Below are 15,053 nucleotides of genomic sequence, written 5' to 3'. Positions count from 1 at the left end.
TTAAAACTTGAAAGGGGCCAGGGAACCTCCAGAATAAACTCATTAACTTTTATGGGATAATAAATGGTTCCCATTAAATTCTCATTCTCCCTGTGCCGGGCCAGCTTAACCTCTGGAACCCAGAGAAGTGGGCCCCCTGCCCGCCCTGTTCCTCAGGTTCCCTCTTGCACCCACACGCTGTCATGCCCTCCCCCGAAGCTGACAGTTGGTGCTGCCACGAGGCGGAGATCAGACCTGAACTTGTCCCAGAACTTTGGCTCCTGTGCCTGCCCACCTCGGAGGGGCCAGAGGCTTGGGGAATACCTGGCACCTCTTCAGGGGCTGCCAGAGTGACAGGCAGTGCCGCCCGCCCTTCCAGAGACTACAGTGGGTGACAGTGTATGTCTGTCCATAGATGAGCCCTCCCCAAACCCAGTATGTCTTCACTCCACAGATGAGCTGACAGAGGCTTGAGTGGGCAGCCCCCGCCCGGGTCACACAGCTAGTGTTGCATCGATTTGGGATTGGAACCCAAGGTTTTCTGGCTGACTGGTACAGAAAGATCTGCAGAAACAGCTGCGCTGAAGGGGCAGGCCAGCTGGCCCTGAGGTGGCACCACTGCCTGGTAAGGTGGTTCCTCCAGGCTGGGGCACTGTGTAATGACTTCAGATCCACCGCACACCATCACTGTGAACCTGGGCAAGCTCCTGGGCCTCACTGAGCCTCGGTTTCCCCATCTATAAGACAGAGGCCATAACACCTACCTAGCTGGACGCTAGAAGAGGCCCCAGTCCTTAAGGCTTCCCCTAAACACAGGCTGGGCCCCACCCCCCATCCCGATCCAGATCTGGCGGGGGTGGAGTGCATGGGGCCTCTGCTCCACCCTTACCCAGCTGGGCCCTGGGAATTGGGGCGGGGTAAGCAGTCCTCTCAAGGAGTCTCAGGCTGGGGTTGGGGGGAAGGGGCCTCCAATCCCAAGAGGGGCCGTAGCGGGGCGGTGCGGGCAGGGAGGCGGGAGCGGGAGAGAATCCACCGGGGAGGCATCCTGAATGGCTCATTAGTGCCGATGAAAGCCTTTTTTCATTTCGTCTAAATACTTTAAACAGGGCTCCCTCCGATGTCTATTTGCATAGCTTAAGAGCTAATGCGGGGGGAGGGCCCAGGCGGCGGCGGGGCCATGCCAGGGCTGGGGGCTGCAGGCGCCGGGAAGTTCCTGGGCTGTCTCCACCCGGGATGGCGTGCGGGGAGGGGAGGGGTGTTTCCCGGACCCAGCCCACTTGGAGAATACAGCCCCAGGCCCTGCGGGAGGGGAGGACCGACAGAGAGTGCATCCTGTGTTCTGGCACCAGGTGGGCCTGGCAAGTGGGGATCACGGGGGACAATCTTGCTGCCACCCACCGCTGTGTCCCCCACGGACATGCAGGGCCTTGAAGGTGGCCACCCTTTGCATGGTGCAGTATTATCCTTGTTTTATGGATGAGGTCTTTGATATCCTCAGGGTCACACATGCTGCCACCCAACATGGAACATGGGTAGTCCCCCAGAGATGAGGGACCCCTACCTGCCAGGGGCCAGCCCCTTCCTACCCTAGAAGCCTGCCTCAGTGTTCCCTTGACAGGGGCTGCCCAACCTCTGACTGTGGCCTTCTCCCTCAGCCTTCAGAACTCTGCTTTTCAGGGCACGCAGATTCCCACAAAATCCTTGCAAAGTACCCATTTTATAGCTAAGGAGGTGAAGGCTCTGAGAGGCAACTTGCCAGGCTCACATGACTTTTAAGTGGCAGAACTGACACTTGAACCCAGGTCTGTGTGGCTCTGTGCCCTGGCACAGCAGTGTTGTTGGGTCTCCGGTTTGGGTTCGTGGCTCAGATGTGCTTCACGCATGGGGTGGGGACTTACCTGGGTCCCAGCCAGAAGGCTTCCGGAGGGCCCGCTCAACCAGGGCCCAACCCAAGTCCCCATGCCAGAAGTTCTGGCCCCAGACTTTTAAATGGCGTGAGATCTTTGACAAGTCCTTACCTCTCCCTGGACTTAGTTTCTTCAGCTGGCTGGAGTGTTCTCTGCTGTGTAGCTCCAGTCTCTCCCTCCCATGAGGCAGGTGGGTGCGTGGAAAGACCTAGGGCTTTGAAGCCAGATCAACGTAGATTTAAATCCCAGCTGCATCACTGCGAGACTTCAGGTGAGTCCTTGTCTCACCTCTCTAGGCTTCAGGTCTTTGTAAAGTGGAAATAAAATTCCCATCTCCCAGAGGCGCAGCATCCATTAAATGATACAAAGTCCGGGAAGGGCCTGACACAGTAGTGCCTGATGAGACTGGGCATCGGAGCCCCTGACACCTTCTTCTGCTGTCCCTTGTATCATACGCTCCCTTTGTCAGTCCCTGCACCCCTGAATTCAGTCAGCCCAGGCAGAGAGAAGCCCCTATCCCCTGGCCACAATCCTGGGAAAGTAGGAGACAGGTCACAGGACCTCAGGCCTCCAACAGAGTCAACCAGGGGGTCTGGAGATGCCCTCTCCCCAGAAATGGCTTGTCTCCCAGAGGTTATCTTACCCTCTCTGACAGCGGGTGGCACCTGCTGGGACCAAATGGCAGCTGATTTGGGAATCAGTTTGCTTGTTTGATATGCTATCTCGATCCCAGATAGCACAACAATGATGGGAGGTGCCCATTAGTGCTGCTCCATTGCTCAGCACCCACCTGGCAGCCAGCAGGAAGAGCTGTGCCTGCCTTGGTCACTTCCTGAATTAGAGGATCTCTGTGCACTCCCTCTCCCAGGGAAGAGTCCCACAGGTACCTACTTTGAGAGCCAAGGGCCACATCTCTTGTTGGGTACTCTGGAAAGGGGCCACATAAACAATGCCTGGCTCTAGGGGGCTCCAATCTATGTGATTAGAAAAGCACCCCTTCCTTGTGCCATGCTAGAATCAGTCTCAGCTTACCTGGCAAAGCCTGTGTGACATCTGGGGGGTGGGCAAAAAGAGGAGCCCTGTTCTGGCATGTCATAGGCACTGCCTGGACCTTCCATAACTAATTCAGATGAAAGACAGGCACTGGTGGACCATCTGCTCTGGGGGATATGGGCCTGGCTGGACATCTAGATTGGATGGCATTGTCAGTGCCTGGCATACAATGCCAAGACACAGATGGGCTGCTTTAGTGGGCATCTCAGGAAATAGCGGTTGGTCCTGGTTTCTCAGGGCTGGGGGGTGCCCAAGCTCCTCTGACCCAGAAGAATGGAGAGCCCTCCAACCTGTACCCACCTCCCCCACCCAATTTCCTCCCTCCTCCCATTTGTCTGACACATCAGAGCTGCTATGGTCTCCTGAACAGAACGTAGGCCATCTGCTGCTTCCTCACGCCTGCCAATCCATGGAGTGGGTGTGAGCCTGTGGAATGACAGCCCCACCATCAGACGTGCGGAGGAAGCGACCTTCTCCTTGCAAACTCTGTGATCTCACCCCGGCTGTGTTTCCCTTCAAGTCCTCATGCAGCCATTTTGAGAGCTGTAAGGATCAGAAATATCCTCCCAGGCTTCTCAGAGCTGGCAAAATTCTGTATGAGCTGAATCTGGAGCCAGCATTCATTGACCTTTTCTTGGCAGTTAAGGATCTGGCGAGCCGAGTGGGCCACAAGCAGAATATGCATCATCTCTCCAGCTATGTGGTTGAATAAGTCAACATAATCAATAGCAGAGCAATCTGTACCTCGGACCAGAGATAGCAAATAAGTTTCATCCCCCAGAGCCAATCTCATTGATTGGTAGTGGCTGCCTGGATAACATTGTGAGAAGGAAGTTGCTAAGGCCCATGTGGCCTTAGCAAGAAATAACCAAAATTGATCAGCAATGCCTGCCATGGATTAGGGGGTGGGTGAGTAGCATGCTAGATTTCCATTCTACACCTGTTTTTGACCCTGCCCTAGATGGAACCTGACTAGTGTCACCAGAAAGATTAAGGGAAATCAGGGGGACATATCAAATACAGAAGGGATGTAATATTATCTCAGTCCATCCTAAAAAGGAAATCCAATTTTACAGATGCGAAAACTAAGGTTCAGAGAGTTTGGGTGATTTGCCTGAGGGCACACAGCTCTAGAGTAGTGGATCTGGGATTTGAAGTTATGTCTGACTAGCTCCAGAACTTGGCTTTTCCCACTCTACTCATTACTGCTCTTTATGGACCATAAAGAGCAGTAGCTTATGGACCATGCTTTATGGACCATAAAAACAGAAAAGAGTACAAAAGAAATGATTTCCTGAGAACTGAGAGAAACTACTGGGCCCCTAACAAAGAAGTCACGCACCCATGGCCAGGTGCGGTGGCTTATGCCTGTAATCCCTAGGAGGCTGAGGTGGGAGGATTGCTTGAGCCCAGGAGTTTGAGACCAGCCCAGACAACATAGTGAGACCCCCATCTCTACAAAAATTCTAAAAATTAGCCAGGCATGGTGGCAAGCACCTGTAGTCCCAGCTACTAGAAGTGGGAGTGTGGGGAGTGTGGCTGAGGTGGGAGGATCGCTTGAACCTGGGAGGTTGAGGCTGCAGTGGAGCCATGATTGCGCCACTGCATTGCAGCCCGGGCCACAGAGCAAGACCCTATCTCAACACCAACACACAAAAAAAGAAGTCATGCAACCATGAGGAAATCTAAAATAAAATCCCAAATATGTGACGCATTTCCTGAGGCTAATGACTAGCAGGTTCACTGAGAACGGGAAATGAACTTGAATGCCCTATCATCTCAGGCAGGAAAGACACTGTGGTGGGAGACACACTTACGCTCGCTTAAGGTTTTCATCTCAATTCAACTGGTCGTGTGACTTTGAGCAAGTCACTTCCTTTCTCTGGCCTATTTCCTCATTAGTAAAATAAGGTCTCTACTTTTCATTAGGGATGGCAAATATTTGTCATGTCAGTCTGAGGTGTCAGGTGTGACCTGGTAGAGTGCTGTGTTGAGGAGGATTTTGAGGCTGAACCTGAGAACAGTAGGAAATGGTGCATAGATGGGCGAGAAATGTCTACCTCTGGTGCTCGAGGAGAAAAAATGTCTCATGTGCCACCCTTGAAGTATGTAATAGCGCCTCACTTCCAGCTCATAAATTCTGTAGTTCCGTGATTCTCAGCAGTGAGCACGCTCCTCAGGGCTCTCTGTGCAAAGAGAGCTGCCCCCCAACAACTACTCGAGCTGGGCGTGATGCTGCTCTCTGGAGCAGGGGGAGAACCTCTGACCATCCCTTATTATTCCAGGATGCTCTTCAGAGGCCCCAACCATGGGGAAAGGACAAGCCCCAGGCATCGAGGAGACAGATGGCGAGCTGACAGCAGCCCCCACACCTGAGCAGCCAGAACGAGGCGTCCACTTTGTCACAACAGCCCCCACCTTGAAGCTGCTCAACCACCACCCGCTGCTTGAGGAATTCCTACAAGAGGGGCTGGAGAAGGGAGATGAGGAGCTGAGACCAGCACTGCCCTTCCAGCCTGACCCACCTACACCCTTCACCCCGAGTCCCCTTCCCCGCCTAGCCAACCAGGACAGCCGCCCTGTCTTTACCAGCCCCACTCCAGCCACGGTTGCGGTACCCACCCAGCCGCAGTCCAAAGAGGGACCCTGGAGTCTGGAGTCAGAGCCCCCTGTGCTTCGAATCACAGCTCCCCTACCTCCAGGGCCCAGCATGGCAGTGCCGACCCTAGGCCCCGGGGAGAGACCCAGCACTACAGCCCCCAGCAGAGCCTGGACACCAACCCAAGAGGGTCCTGGAGACATGGGAAGGCCATGGGTTCCAGAGGTTGTGTCCCAGGGCACAGGGATTGGGATCCAGGGGACCATCGCCTCCTCCACAGCTTCAGGAGATGATGAGGAGACCACCACCACCACCACCATCATCACCACCACCATCACCACAGTCCAGACACCAGGTCAGCTCCCTGCTGGCTTGCAGATGTGGAAATGGGGATGAGGGAGGCTGCGGGGCCCCTAAAATCCTGTCTCTGACACTGTGCCAGCCTGCCCTGCCCTTTGGCACCAAGGGCCAGCCTACAGGAGGCATGTGGTTTGGACCCAGATAGTCCTGAGCTCAAATCCTGTTTCTTTGGCCAGGTGCAGTGGCTCATGCTTGTAATCCCAGCACTTTGGGAGGCTAAGGTCAGTGAATCATCTGAGGTCTGGAGTTCAAGACCATCCTGGCCAACATGGCAAAATCCCATCTTTACTAAAAATACAAAAATTAGCCGGGCACGGTGGCAGGCACCTGTAATCCCAGCTACTCGGGAGGCTGAGGCAGGAGAATCACTCAAACCTGGGAGGCAGAGGTTGCAGTGAGCCGAGATTACACCATTGCATTCCAGCCTGGGCAACAGCGCAAGACTCTGTCTCAAAAAAGAAAAAATCTTGATTCTTCCACCTATAACATGACCCTAGGAATTCTATTTAACATCTCATCTCTGAGCCTCATCTGTAAAATGGCAATAAGAAAACAAACCTCGGCCAGGCACGGTGGCTCACGCCTGTAATCCCAGCACTTCAGGAGGGCGAGGTGGGTGGATCATGAGGTCAGGAGATCGAGACCATCCTGGCTAACACGGTGAAACCCTGTCTTTACTAAAAAGTACGAAAAATTAGCTGGGTGTGGTGGCGGGCGCCTGTAGTCCCAGCTACTCGGGAGGCTGAGGCAGGAGAATGGTGTGAACCCAGAAGGCGGAGCTTGCAGTGAGCCAAGATTGCATCACTGCACTCCAGCCTGGGCAACAGAGCGAGACTCTGTCTCAAAAAATATATATACAAAAAATTAGCCGAGCTCAGGCTCGGGAACCTGAGCAAGAGAATAGCTTGAACCCAGGAGGCAGAGGTTGCAGTGAGCTGAGATCATGCCATTACACTCCAGTCTGGGCAACAAGAATGAAACTCCATCTCAAAAAAAAAAAGAAAACAAAAACAAACCTCACTGAGTCACTGTGAGAACTGAGATAAGATTGCACATGGTAGGTGCTCAATAAAAGGTGTTCCCCTTCCTTCAACAGGAGACTAGACATCACAAGAGGTGGTGTTCACTTCACACACACACACACACACACACACACACGCTTCAGCCTTAGTTGGACCACTTCACCAGAGATGGCACTAGCTTTGTGTCTCCTCCTGCCTCCCAGGCCCCTGTAGCTGGAATTTCTCAGGCCCAGAGGGCTCTCTGGACTCCCCTACAGACCTCAGCTCACCCCCTGATGTTGGCCTGGACTGCTTCTTCTACATCTCTGTCTACCCTGGCTATGGTGTGGAAATCAAGGTGAGTGATCTGGATCTGGCAAGGGCAAAGCTGGGCCTGTTGTATTCTCTTTCTTCAGAGAGGCACATGCCACGAGAGGATGTGGGGATGCTTAGGAGCATCAATTGTTGGGGGTCGCCTAAGGCCAGGGCTGGGAGATGGGCCTAAAACATGGTTGGATTCTGTCCCGTGTGCTTGGCAATGGCCTAGGCCTAGAGGGGCTGTGGGAGGGGGCTCTAGCCTTGGATGGGCAGGGGATTGGGTGAGTATAAACCCTACATCTGAAACTATGGGCTAAGCAGAGAACACAGGGCTGCCTTGTTGGGCCTGAGAGAGTCATGGAGCCTCATTCATTCATTCATTTAGCAAATGCTCTCTGAGCAGTTCCTCAGGTCCTGTGCTGGCTTCTGGGATGCAGAGGTGGGGGAAGACAGAGCTGACCACACCATTAGAGAGGTGATCAGCTGATAAGAAAGTCAGATCTACAGCCCAGCCTCCTGTCCCCAGCCTCCCTGGGCTGTCTCATCCCTCCATTAGAATTAAGACTTTCTCTTAATCCCAAGGCCTGAGGCTGCAGGTCCTCACAGATGTCCCACAGGCTCCTCAACCTCCACAAACCCAAATCTTCCTTTTGTTCCCCCAGAGCCTCTCCTGTCCAGGTCAGAAACCTGGAGCAGAACCACCACAGTGCAATGTGGATGGTGTCCCTGGATGTGCAACATGGGGTCACCTTGGCCCTTCCCTGTCCCTCTTCCCCCAGTCCCATCAATTCATCCCAAAATTCTGTCACCATGACACTCCCCTCTAAATCCGTCTGCTTCTCTCCCTCTGTCCCTGCAACCACACATGGTTTAGTCCTCACCATCCCTCCCTTGATGATGCAGTAGCTGCCTCACTGGTCCCCCCGCCCACACTTGCTCCCTACTCTACCCATCTCCACCTCTACTGCAGTCATTTTTCTCAAATCAGTCCTGCCCCCTACACCTCTCTAAGGACACCTAAATCTCTGAGTCCACCCCTAGCCACTCCTTCCCTTGTTCTTTACCCCTACTTTGCACTAAATAGCTTTCAGCTAACTGAATGGGCCAAACCTTCTTTCCCAAGTCCCAACGGCACATGCTGGTCCCTCTGCCTGGAAGAGTCATCCCACGATGCCCTCCCTTAGGACTCGACCCTGGCATCACCCTCTCTGGGAATTCCCTCAGATCCCCAAAGCCTGGGGCATCCCTCATCTTAGTTCTCAGCAGTCTGCCTTCCATCCATCTATTTATAGCCATCCACCTCCCCAGCTACTGTGAGCTCCTTGAGGGGTGCCTTGTAGTGAAGAGCCCAGAATGGGCACTCCATGCACTGACTGAATGACTGGACAAAGGAATGGAGGAAGGAAGGGATGTGGTGACATTTGACTTGAATCTTGGAGTGGGCAAGGAGGGGTGGGCAAGAGAGGCATTTAGCCTAGTTGAGGGAATCTGGCAGGGCGCTGAGAAGTGTGTCCTGCTCCCTGCTCCCTGCCTTCTGTTCTGCTTCCCGCCCATTCCAATTCCTGCGTGTCCCTGAATTGGGGCCTGGAGTCGTCTAGACCTGTCCTGGGGCAATGCCTCCAGCCCTCCCCTCTCAGGATGTCAGGTCCAGGTCTCTGAATCAGACCCTGTCAGGGGGACCCTCTCCTACCCCTGTTGGGCCCCTCCCCTTCTTCCTACAACTGTTTCCTCCTACTCTGCCAAGCCCTGTGCCCCTCACTCTGGGCTGACTGGGAGGGTAATTAGGAACAGCCACCCCCCACAAGCCATTAGCACTCAGCACTGCTTAATTAAGGTAATTAATGTAAAATCATCACCTAATGAGAGGTGGCACCGGCTGTGGCTCACTGGGTGGAAGGCACCAGCTGCAGGTGTGGGAAAGGGGGTGGAGGGGGCAGGTGCCAGGCTGAGTGCCACCCTGAAGGCCTGGGAGGCTCTATCTGCCCCTCAAGGACTACTACCCCTACTGAAGCCCACTGGACAAGGCTGAACCCAGCCCTGGTACCCTCCACAATGGGGCAAGATGCTGGCTCTGCCTGCCCCCCCTCTGGCCCAGGCAAAAGCCCCACGCTGGAGGCCCACCCCCTCACACAAACCCCGTGTCTGTTGTCTGGTGCTGCCACATTTTTTTTCTTTTATCAGAATGCAAAAGCCGTTACCAGGCAACCTTGAGACGAAGACCTGCCACAGCCCTGGATTGTTGTCAGGAAATGTGGCAGATGCTGGCCCCACCCTCCACCTCGGTACCATGGAGGCAGGGTCCTTGGGGACACTGTCGGCCCAGATGGCCTGAGATAGTCTGAAGCCATGGAGGGGTGGCGGGCACAGGGTGGCCAGAGCTGGGTCAGCACCCAATTTGGGGAAGGAGCAAGACACAGAATCAGCCAGAACTAAGCAGGATTTAAGGTTCTTCTTCCAGGGCTAGTTCTGGCAACCTCCACCCCAACCCAGGCCACTTGGGAGCTGAAGAATTTCTACACTACACACCAATACCCACTGGAGAGTTGGAAAAACTGAGGCCCAGGCAAGAAAAGGGATTTGCCAAAAGTCGGTCAGTTAATCACTAACTAATGAGTTTTGTTGAGTGGATTTGTTCCACAAATATACATTGAGAATTTGCTCCGTGCCACGCTCTGCGCTGGGCACTGGGGACACAGACCTTCACGATTAGTAGGGAAGAAAGAACAATGACCATGGAATGCCCAGTGCTGGCGGGAATAGGGATGGGAAGCACAGGATGGGCACACTCCACCAGCCTGGGGGTCAGAGAAGACTTCCTGGAGGTGATGACACCTGGCCTGAGATCTGTAGGATGAGAAGCCAGCAACCAAGTCTGGCCTGGGCAGCAGCTGGTGTGGCAGGCCTGGTCCTTGAAGGCTGCCCTGGCTGTTTTGGAAAGGTGGCTTTGTTGTGTAGGGGAAGAGGGTAAGCGTAAGGGCTTCCAGATCACACTCCTGCCAGAGGCTCAGCCCAAGAGCAGCGTCCTTCTGCCCAGGCTGACAGTTGGGTCAGGCCATGCTGGACACTGGGGGCGGGATAGGTGGGCAGCTGGAAGGCCTACAGAGCTGCCCATGGCTTCTCAGGCTTGGGGAGAAGGGACTGCCTGTGGCTTCCCTCCGTCATGGAGAATTCCCCACCCGCCACTCTATGAATTCACTGGGATCACTGAGGGCAGATAGATGGGACAAAGTCTGGACAAGGAGAGTGACAGGAGCCATGGAGGAGAGGACTGTCTTAGGGACCCACAAATCACACCCCTGAGCAAAGCAGCCAAACACCATACTGGGCCCCTAGCATGAGACCACAGCCCTTGCCTAAAGTCTGGGGCCTTGAGCAAGACCTTCTCAATTCCCTCTTTTTTTGGAGGACCAGCCTCAGGGTACCAGAATCCCTAAAAGCCCTACTCTCTATGGCTTGGACCACAGCCTCTCATAACCTGCTTCATCTCCTGCCTCCCACCTCCTCTGATGGTGCTGCAGTTATTGATGCCCTTTAAGGCCGAAGGTCTGAGCCATCCATAGGGAGGAGGCCAGGTCAGGCCCTCTGTGATCCAAGGAGGCTTGCCTGCTTCATCTGGGGATCAGGCACTGGGCTAGGCTCTTTCTTGAGAGGTCCAGAGAAGCTCCTTCAGGATGGGTGGGCATGAGCCTCATGGCCCATGTGGGTCCCAGCCCCGCCCCAGGCAGTCAGTGTCCCCCTGAGGGCTCCAGGCCTTTCTGGGCCTGGCGCCTGCCTCTGTCTGCACTTGGCATTCCAAGAGCCTTCCCATTGCCAGCCTCCATCTTGGCTTGGCTGCCCTCTGTACCATCTGGAGCCTGGGCACAGCTGCCCACAGTCCCTGCCCTCGTGCCCCAGGTGGCTCTATTGGCACACAGCTCACCCATGCCAGGCCAACTGATAGTTTGATAGCAGAATACTCTGCCCTTCTAAGCCAGGTCAGGACCAGGCCTGATGTGGGCAGCGGGTAGGGGGTCAGTTGGGTGAAATTCCTGGGCAACTTTATATTTCCTGGCTCTAGGCAGGCTCATCCAAAAGGGATGACAGGGTGCAGGCAGGTCTAGCCCCATGGATTTTGGCCACTCTCCTCATCCCTAAAACAGACATTACGCCATAAGGTTTTCTGGATAAATGCCAATTCAGAAGGGCACAGAGTCTGTCTTGTAAGACTGGGGTTTCAGTGTTGGCTCTGCGGCCCATCTCTCTGTGAGCTAAACCCCTGGCCTTCTCTGGGCCTCAGTTTACCTCTCTACAAAAGGAGATTGAATCATATGATGCACCTGGCTCCTCCTAGCCAGTCCCTTTGAGTGTAGCTCCTTCTCTGGGGTCAGCAAGCTCCCTCATAGGCCTGACTGAGCAGGGGCACCTCAGGTTCTTGGCTCTGCTGCTTGCTTCCTGGCAGCTGCAGAGCCTGGGCCAGGGAAAGGGTGGCTCCAAGGTACAGTGCCTCCCAGGCAGAGCCCTGGCAGACCTGAGGGTAAAGTAAGTTCATAGCCAGCTATCATTTCTGCTGCAAATGCCAAGGTTTTACCAGGGTGTGGCCCACATCTCCCCATTAAATGGAAAGATGACTGCTACCACTGTGCCCCTGTGTGCTAAAACCCTTCCTGGCAGGATCTAACCAAATCCTTACAAACCCATGAAGTAGGTAAACTATCCCCATTTCACAGGCAAAACTGGGGCTCGGAGAGGTCATAGGACTTGCCTAAGGCCCCTCAACTGGTCAGTGATGGAGCCAGGATTCAATCCAAGACTCAAAAGCCCCTGTTCTTCCCTTGGCCCAGGAGATAGGCCTGTCTGTGGCACAAGGCAAATCCAAAGTGGAAGGCCCAAGTGGAGACGGGTACCTGTCAGGATCTGCCCCAGATGCCCTTTCCAAGTCAGCCCTGCCTGATTCTGGAGGACGCCCACTTGGAATTCTCCCATTTCTGGGGAGGGCCTGGGATTGCCAAGCACGCAAGACAGGGCACTGGACCAGGAATCAGGAGTCCTGGCCTAGAGTCCTGGTTTTGTCTTGGACTCGCTGTGTGACCAAAGAGGATCTCTCAAATTCTCTGATTATGAGGTTCCCTTATTTATAAAGTGCAGGAAAACAGCCTGCCCTGCCTTCTTTATTGAGGCTTTATGAGAGCTGAAGACATAATGGATGTGAAAACTGCGAAGGTTCTTGTGGGAAAATCGTGATCAGCCTATGGTTGCTGTGAGGGAGCACAGGTGTGCGAGGGCCTGCACATGCTAGGCACGTTTGAGGGGCTGTGTGCGTGTAAGTGGGTCTGTGTCTGAGTACACACAGGTGATGGTGACCAAGAGAGCCTGGGAGACCTGTAGCCAGCATCTGGGGGTGGGGATCGCACACGAGAGTCATCTTAGGGCTCATCTGCCTATGCTGGGTTGTACTGGTGCAAATGTGTACAAAAACCGTAGTGCCATCTCACCTGTGGGTTACGCCATTAGGGCAAGTGCTGGAGGCCTGACTGACAGCTTCTGTGGGGACAGACAGGCCAGATGAGGCTGTTGATCTAGGGGATGGCAGAAGACAACCTGAATCCTTCCCACCTCCCATCCTGGAAAGGGTCTGCTGGACCTCAAATGGCTCAAAGTGGCTATATTTCTTCCTTGAGCTGACCCCATGGTCTGCTGGAAGCAGGGCAGTGTTAGACAGCCCAGGGTCCTGTAGGAATTGTCCTCAGCTCCCTCTGCTTCTGTCTTCCCCCTGCCTGGCCCCCAGGTCCCCTCCTATCACTGGCTATGGGTATGGAAGACAGCCCTCATGAACAGAGCTGACATTTCAATCTGTCTCCCAGGCTCTACAGATGCCTGCAAATTGCATCAAGACTTCATCACCCCTCCTGTCTGACACCCAGCCCTGTCTGGCCCCTGTCAGCCTGGCCCTCAAACAAGTGACAAATTACATTCCAGCCACTGCAGCAGACTCGCAAGAGGGTGCTTGAAACCCAGGGGACCAGAGCTGCACAGACAGCCTCTGACTGAGAACAGGGAGCCTTCTGGACAGGAGCCACTTCATTCCACACTCTCATCCCAACCCTCACCACCAAGCTGGGCTGGGAGCCAGGCCAGCTTGAAAAGGCCATGCCTCCCCCAGAACAGAAGGGACCAGAGGTCTCAGTCTCAGTTTTCCCAGCTTGACAGACTGCTAGGAGCAAGGGTGGTTGGTGGGAACTCAAACCCCAACATCTTAAAAAAGCCAGGCCAAGCCAAGACCCATCTCCTTGTTGAACCTGGTGGGGCTGGAGCTTAGGAATAAAGATGTCTAGATGGCCGGGCGCGGTGGCTCAAGCCTGTAATTCCAGCACTCTGGGAGGCCGAGATGGGCGGATCACGAGGTCAGCATCCTGGCTAACACGGTGAAAGCCAGTCTCTACTAAAGAATACAAAAAACTAGCCGGGTGAGGTGGCGGGCGCCTGTAGTCCCAGCTACTCAGGAGGCTGAGGCAGGAGAATGGCCTAAACCAGGGAGGTGGAGCTTGCAGTGAGCTGAGATCCGGCCACTGCACTCCAGCCTGGGCGACAGAGCGAGACTCCATCTCAAAAAAAAAAAAAGTCTAGATGTCTATTTCTACAGAAGATGCCCCCATGAAGTTAGGAGGATAGAGAGCTGCCTTGTCTCAGCAAGGCAAGACTGCTTAACCCCTATGTGATCTTTTGCAAGTTCCTTAACCTCTCTGTGCTTCTGTTTACTTGTGGGTATTTTACCACCTACCTTATAGAACTGTGGTGAGGATGAAAAGCACCTACTACAAGGTTTGACACACTCTATGATGGCAATTGTTGTTACTCTGTCACTACAGCTTCTCTCTGGTCCCCCAAAGCAGCAAGATGAGGAGCAAGAAGCTAGAGGTCAAGCCAGAGGTATACGGGGAACAAGGAAGAAAATCCAAATTAATTTCTAGTAATATTTCTCTGCCTTTGCTTTCGTGGTAATTTCCCTGTAGTGAGCGTCCTCCCTTCCTCCTTCTCCCAGTGCTCCTCTCTTCAAGGCGCTCTGAGACCCACCTGCTTCAGGCGCTTTCCCTGAGCCTCTAAGCCCTTCGCTCTTCCCCCCGAGGATTCCTGCTGCCTGCATTCGGTGCCACTTAAGGCGGAATTATATGCTGCCTGGCATCTCTCGATAATTACAGATTCCACGTGTGTGAGTCTTGTTTTCCCAACTCTAGAATCACAGAATCTCCAAGTTTGAAGGGACCTCATCCAGCCTCCGCCTGCTGCAGGAATTCCCTGAGGAATGTCCCCAGCAGATGGTCAGGCAGCCTCCGCCCAAACGTGCCTGGGTGGGGAGTTTCTCACAGAGAGGAGATGCCTCGGCCTCCAGCACCCTGCCTTGAGCCTTCTCTTCAGCCCAAAGACCTACCAGGTCTTTCCTCTCAGGCAGGGGTAGGGACCTCTCCCTGCCCAGCTGCCCCTTCTGAAGTCCCCAGGGCACATCTCTTCTCAGCACCCAGTCTGAGGGGCCCTGAGCCTCGCAGCAGCCATCTCCTTAGACGTGGCTGGGTTCGGCAGCCTCTATGCTTCTCAGCTCACAGGTATCTGATGGGGAATGTTCCTCCAGCAGCCCACACATTTACTCTTTCCACACATCTTTGTTGAGACTGGCCAGCGAAGAGGGCATTGTGACCCAACATGCCACCCTGGGCTTTAACAGCAAGATGGGCAGGGGCCAGTGGGAGGAGTCTGAAACAGAAGGACTGCCTGGCCTAGGCTGGGAGGCAGAGGATGTGGCCCTGAGATCTGAAAAGATGACCAGCTTCATCAAGAGAGGAAGAAGGGAAGGCACTGCCCCCA

The 15,053-nt window shown here is 54.3% G+C and overlaps 1 protein-coding gene across 2 annotated transcripts in view; it reads left to right on the top strand.

The window, feature by feature from the left end:
• SEZ6 (seizure related 6 homolog (mouse)) overlaps positions 1-15,053 on the top strand; it is a 50,352-nt gene that overhangs the window by 18,534 nt on the left and 16,765 nt on the right. For both annotated transcript variants that reach the window (XM_011940832.1, XM_011940831.1), the window contains exons 2-3: positions 5,225-5,893; positions 7,124-7,257. In XM_011940832.1, coding sequence (XP_011796222.1) covers positions 5,225-5,893; positions 7,124-7,257 — 803 coding nt within the window. The remainder of the gene's footprint in view (positions 1-5,224; positions 5,894-7,123; positions 7,258-15,053) is intronic.

The sequence above is a fragment of the Colobus angolensis genome, unplaced genomic scaffold, assembly GCF_000951035.1.
Source record: "Colobus angolensis palliatus isolate OR3802 unplaced genomic scaffold, Cang.pa_1.0 Scaffold193, whole genome shotgun sequence".
NCBI classification, from domain to species: domain Eukaryota; kingdom Metazoa; phylum Chordata; class Mammalia; order Primates; family Cercopithecidae; genus Colobus; species Colobus angolensis.
This window is presented reverse-complemented; position numbering and strand designations above follow the sequence as displayed.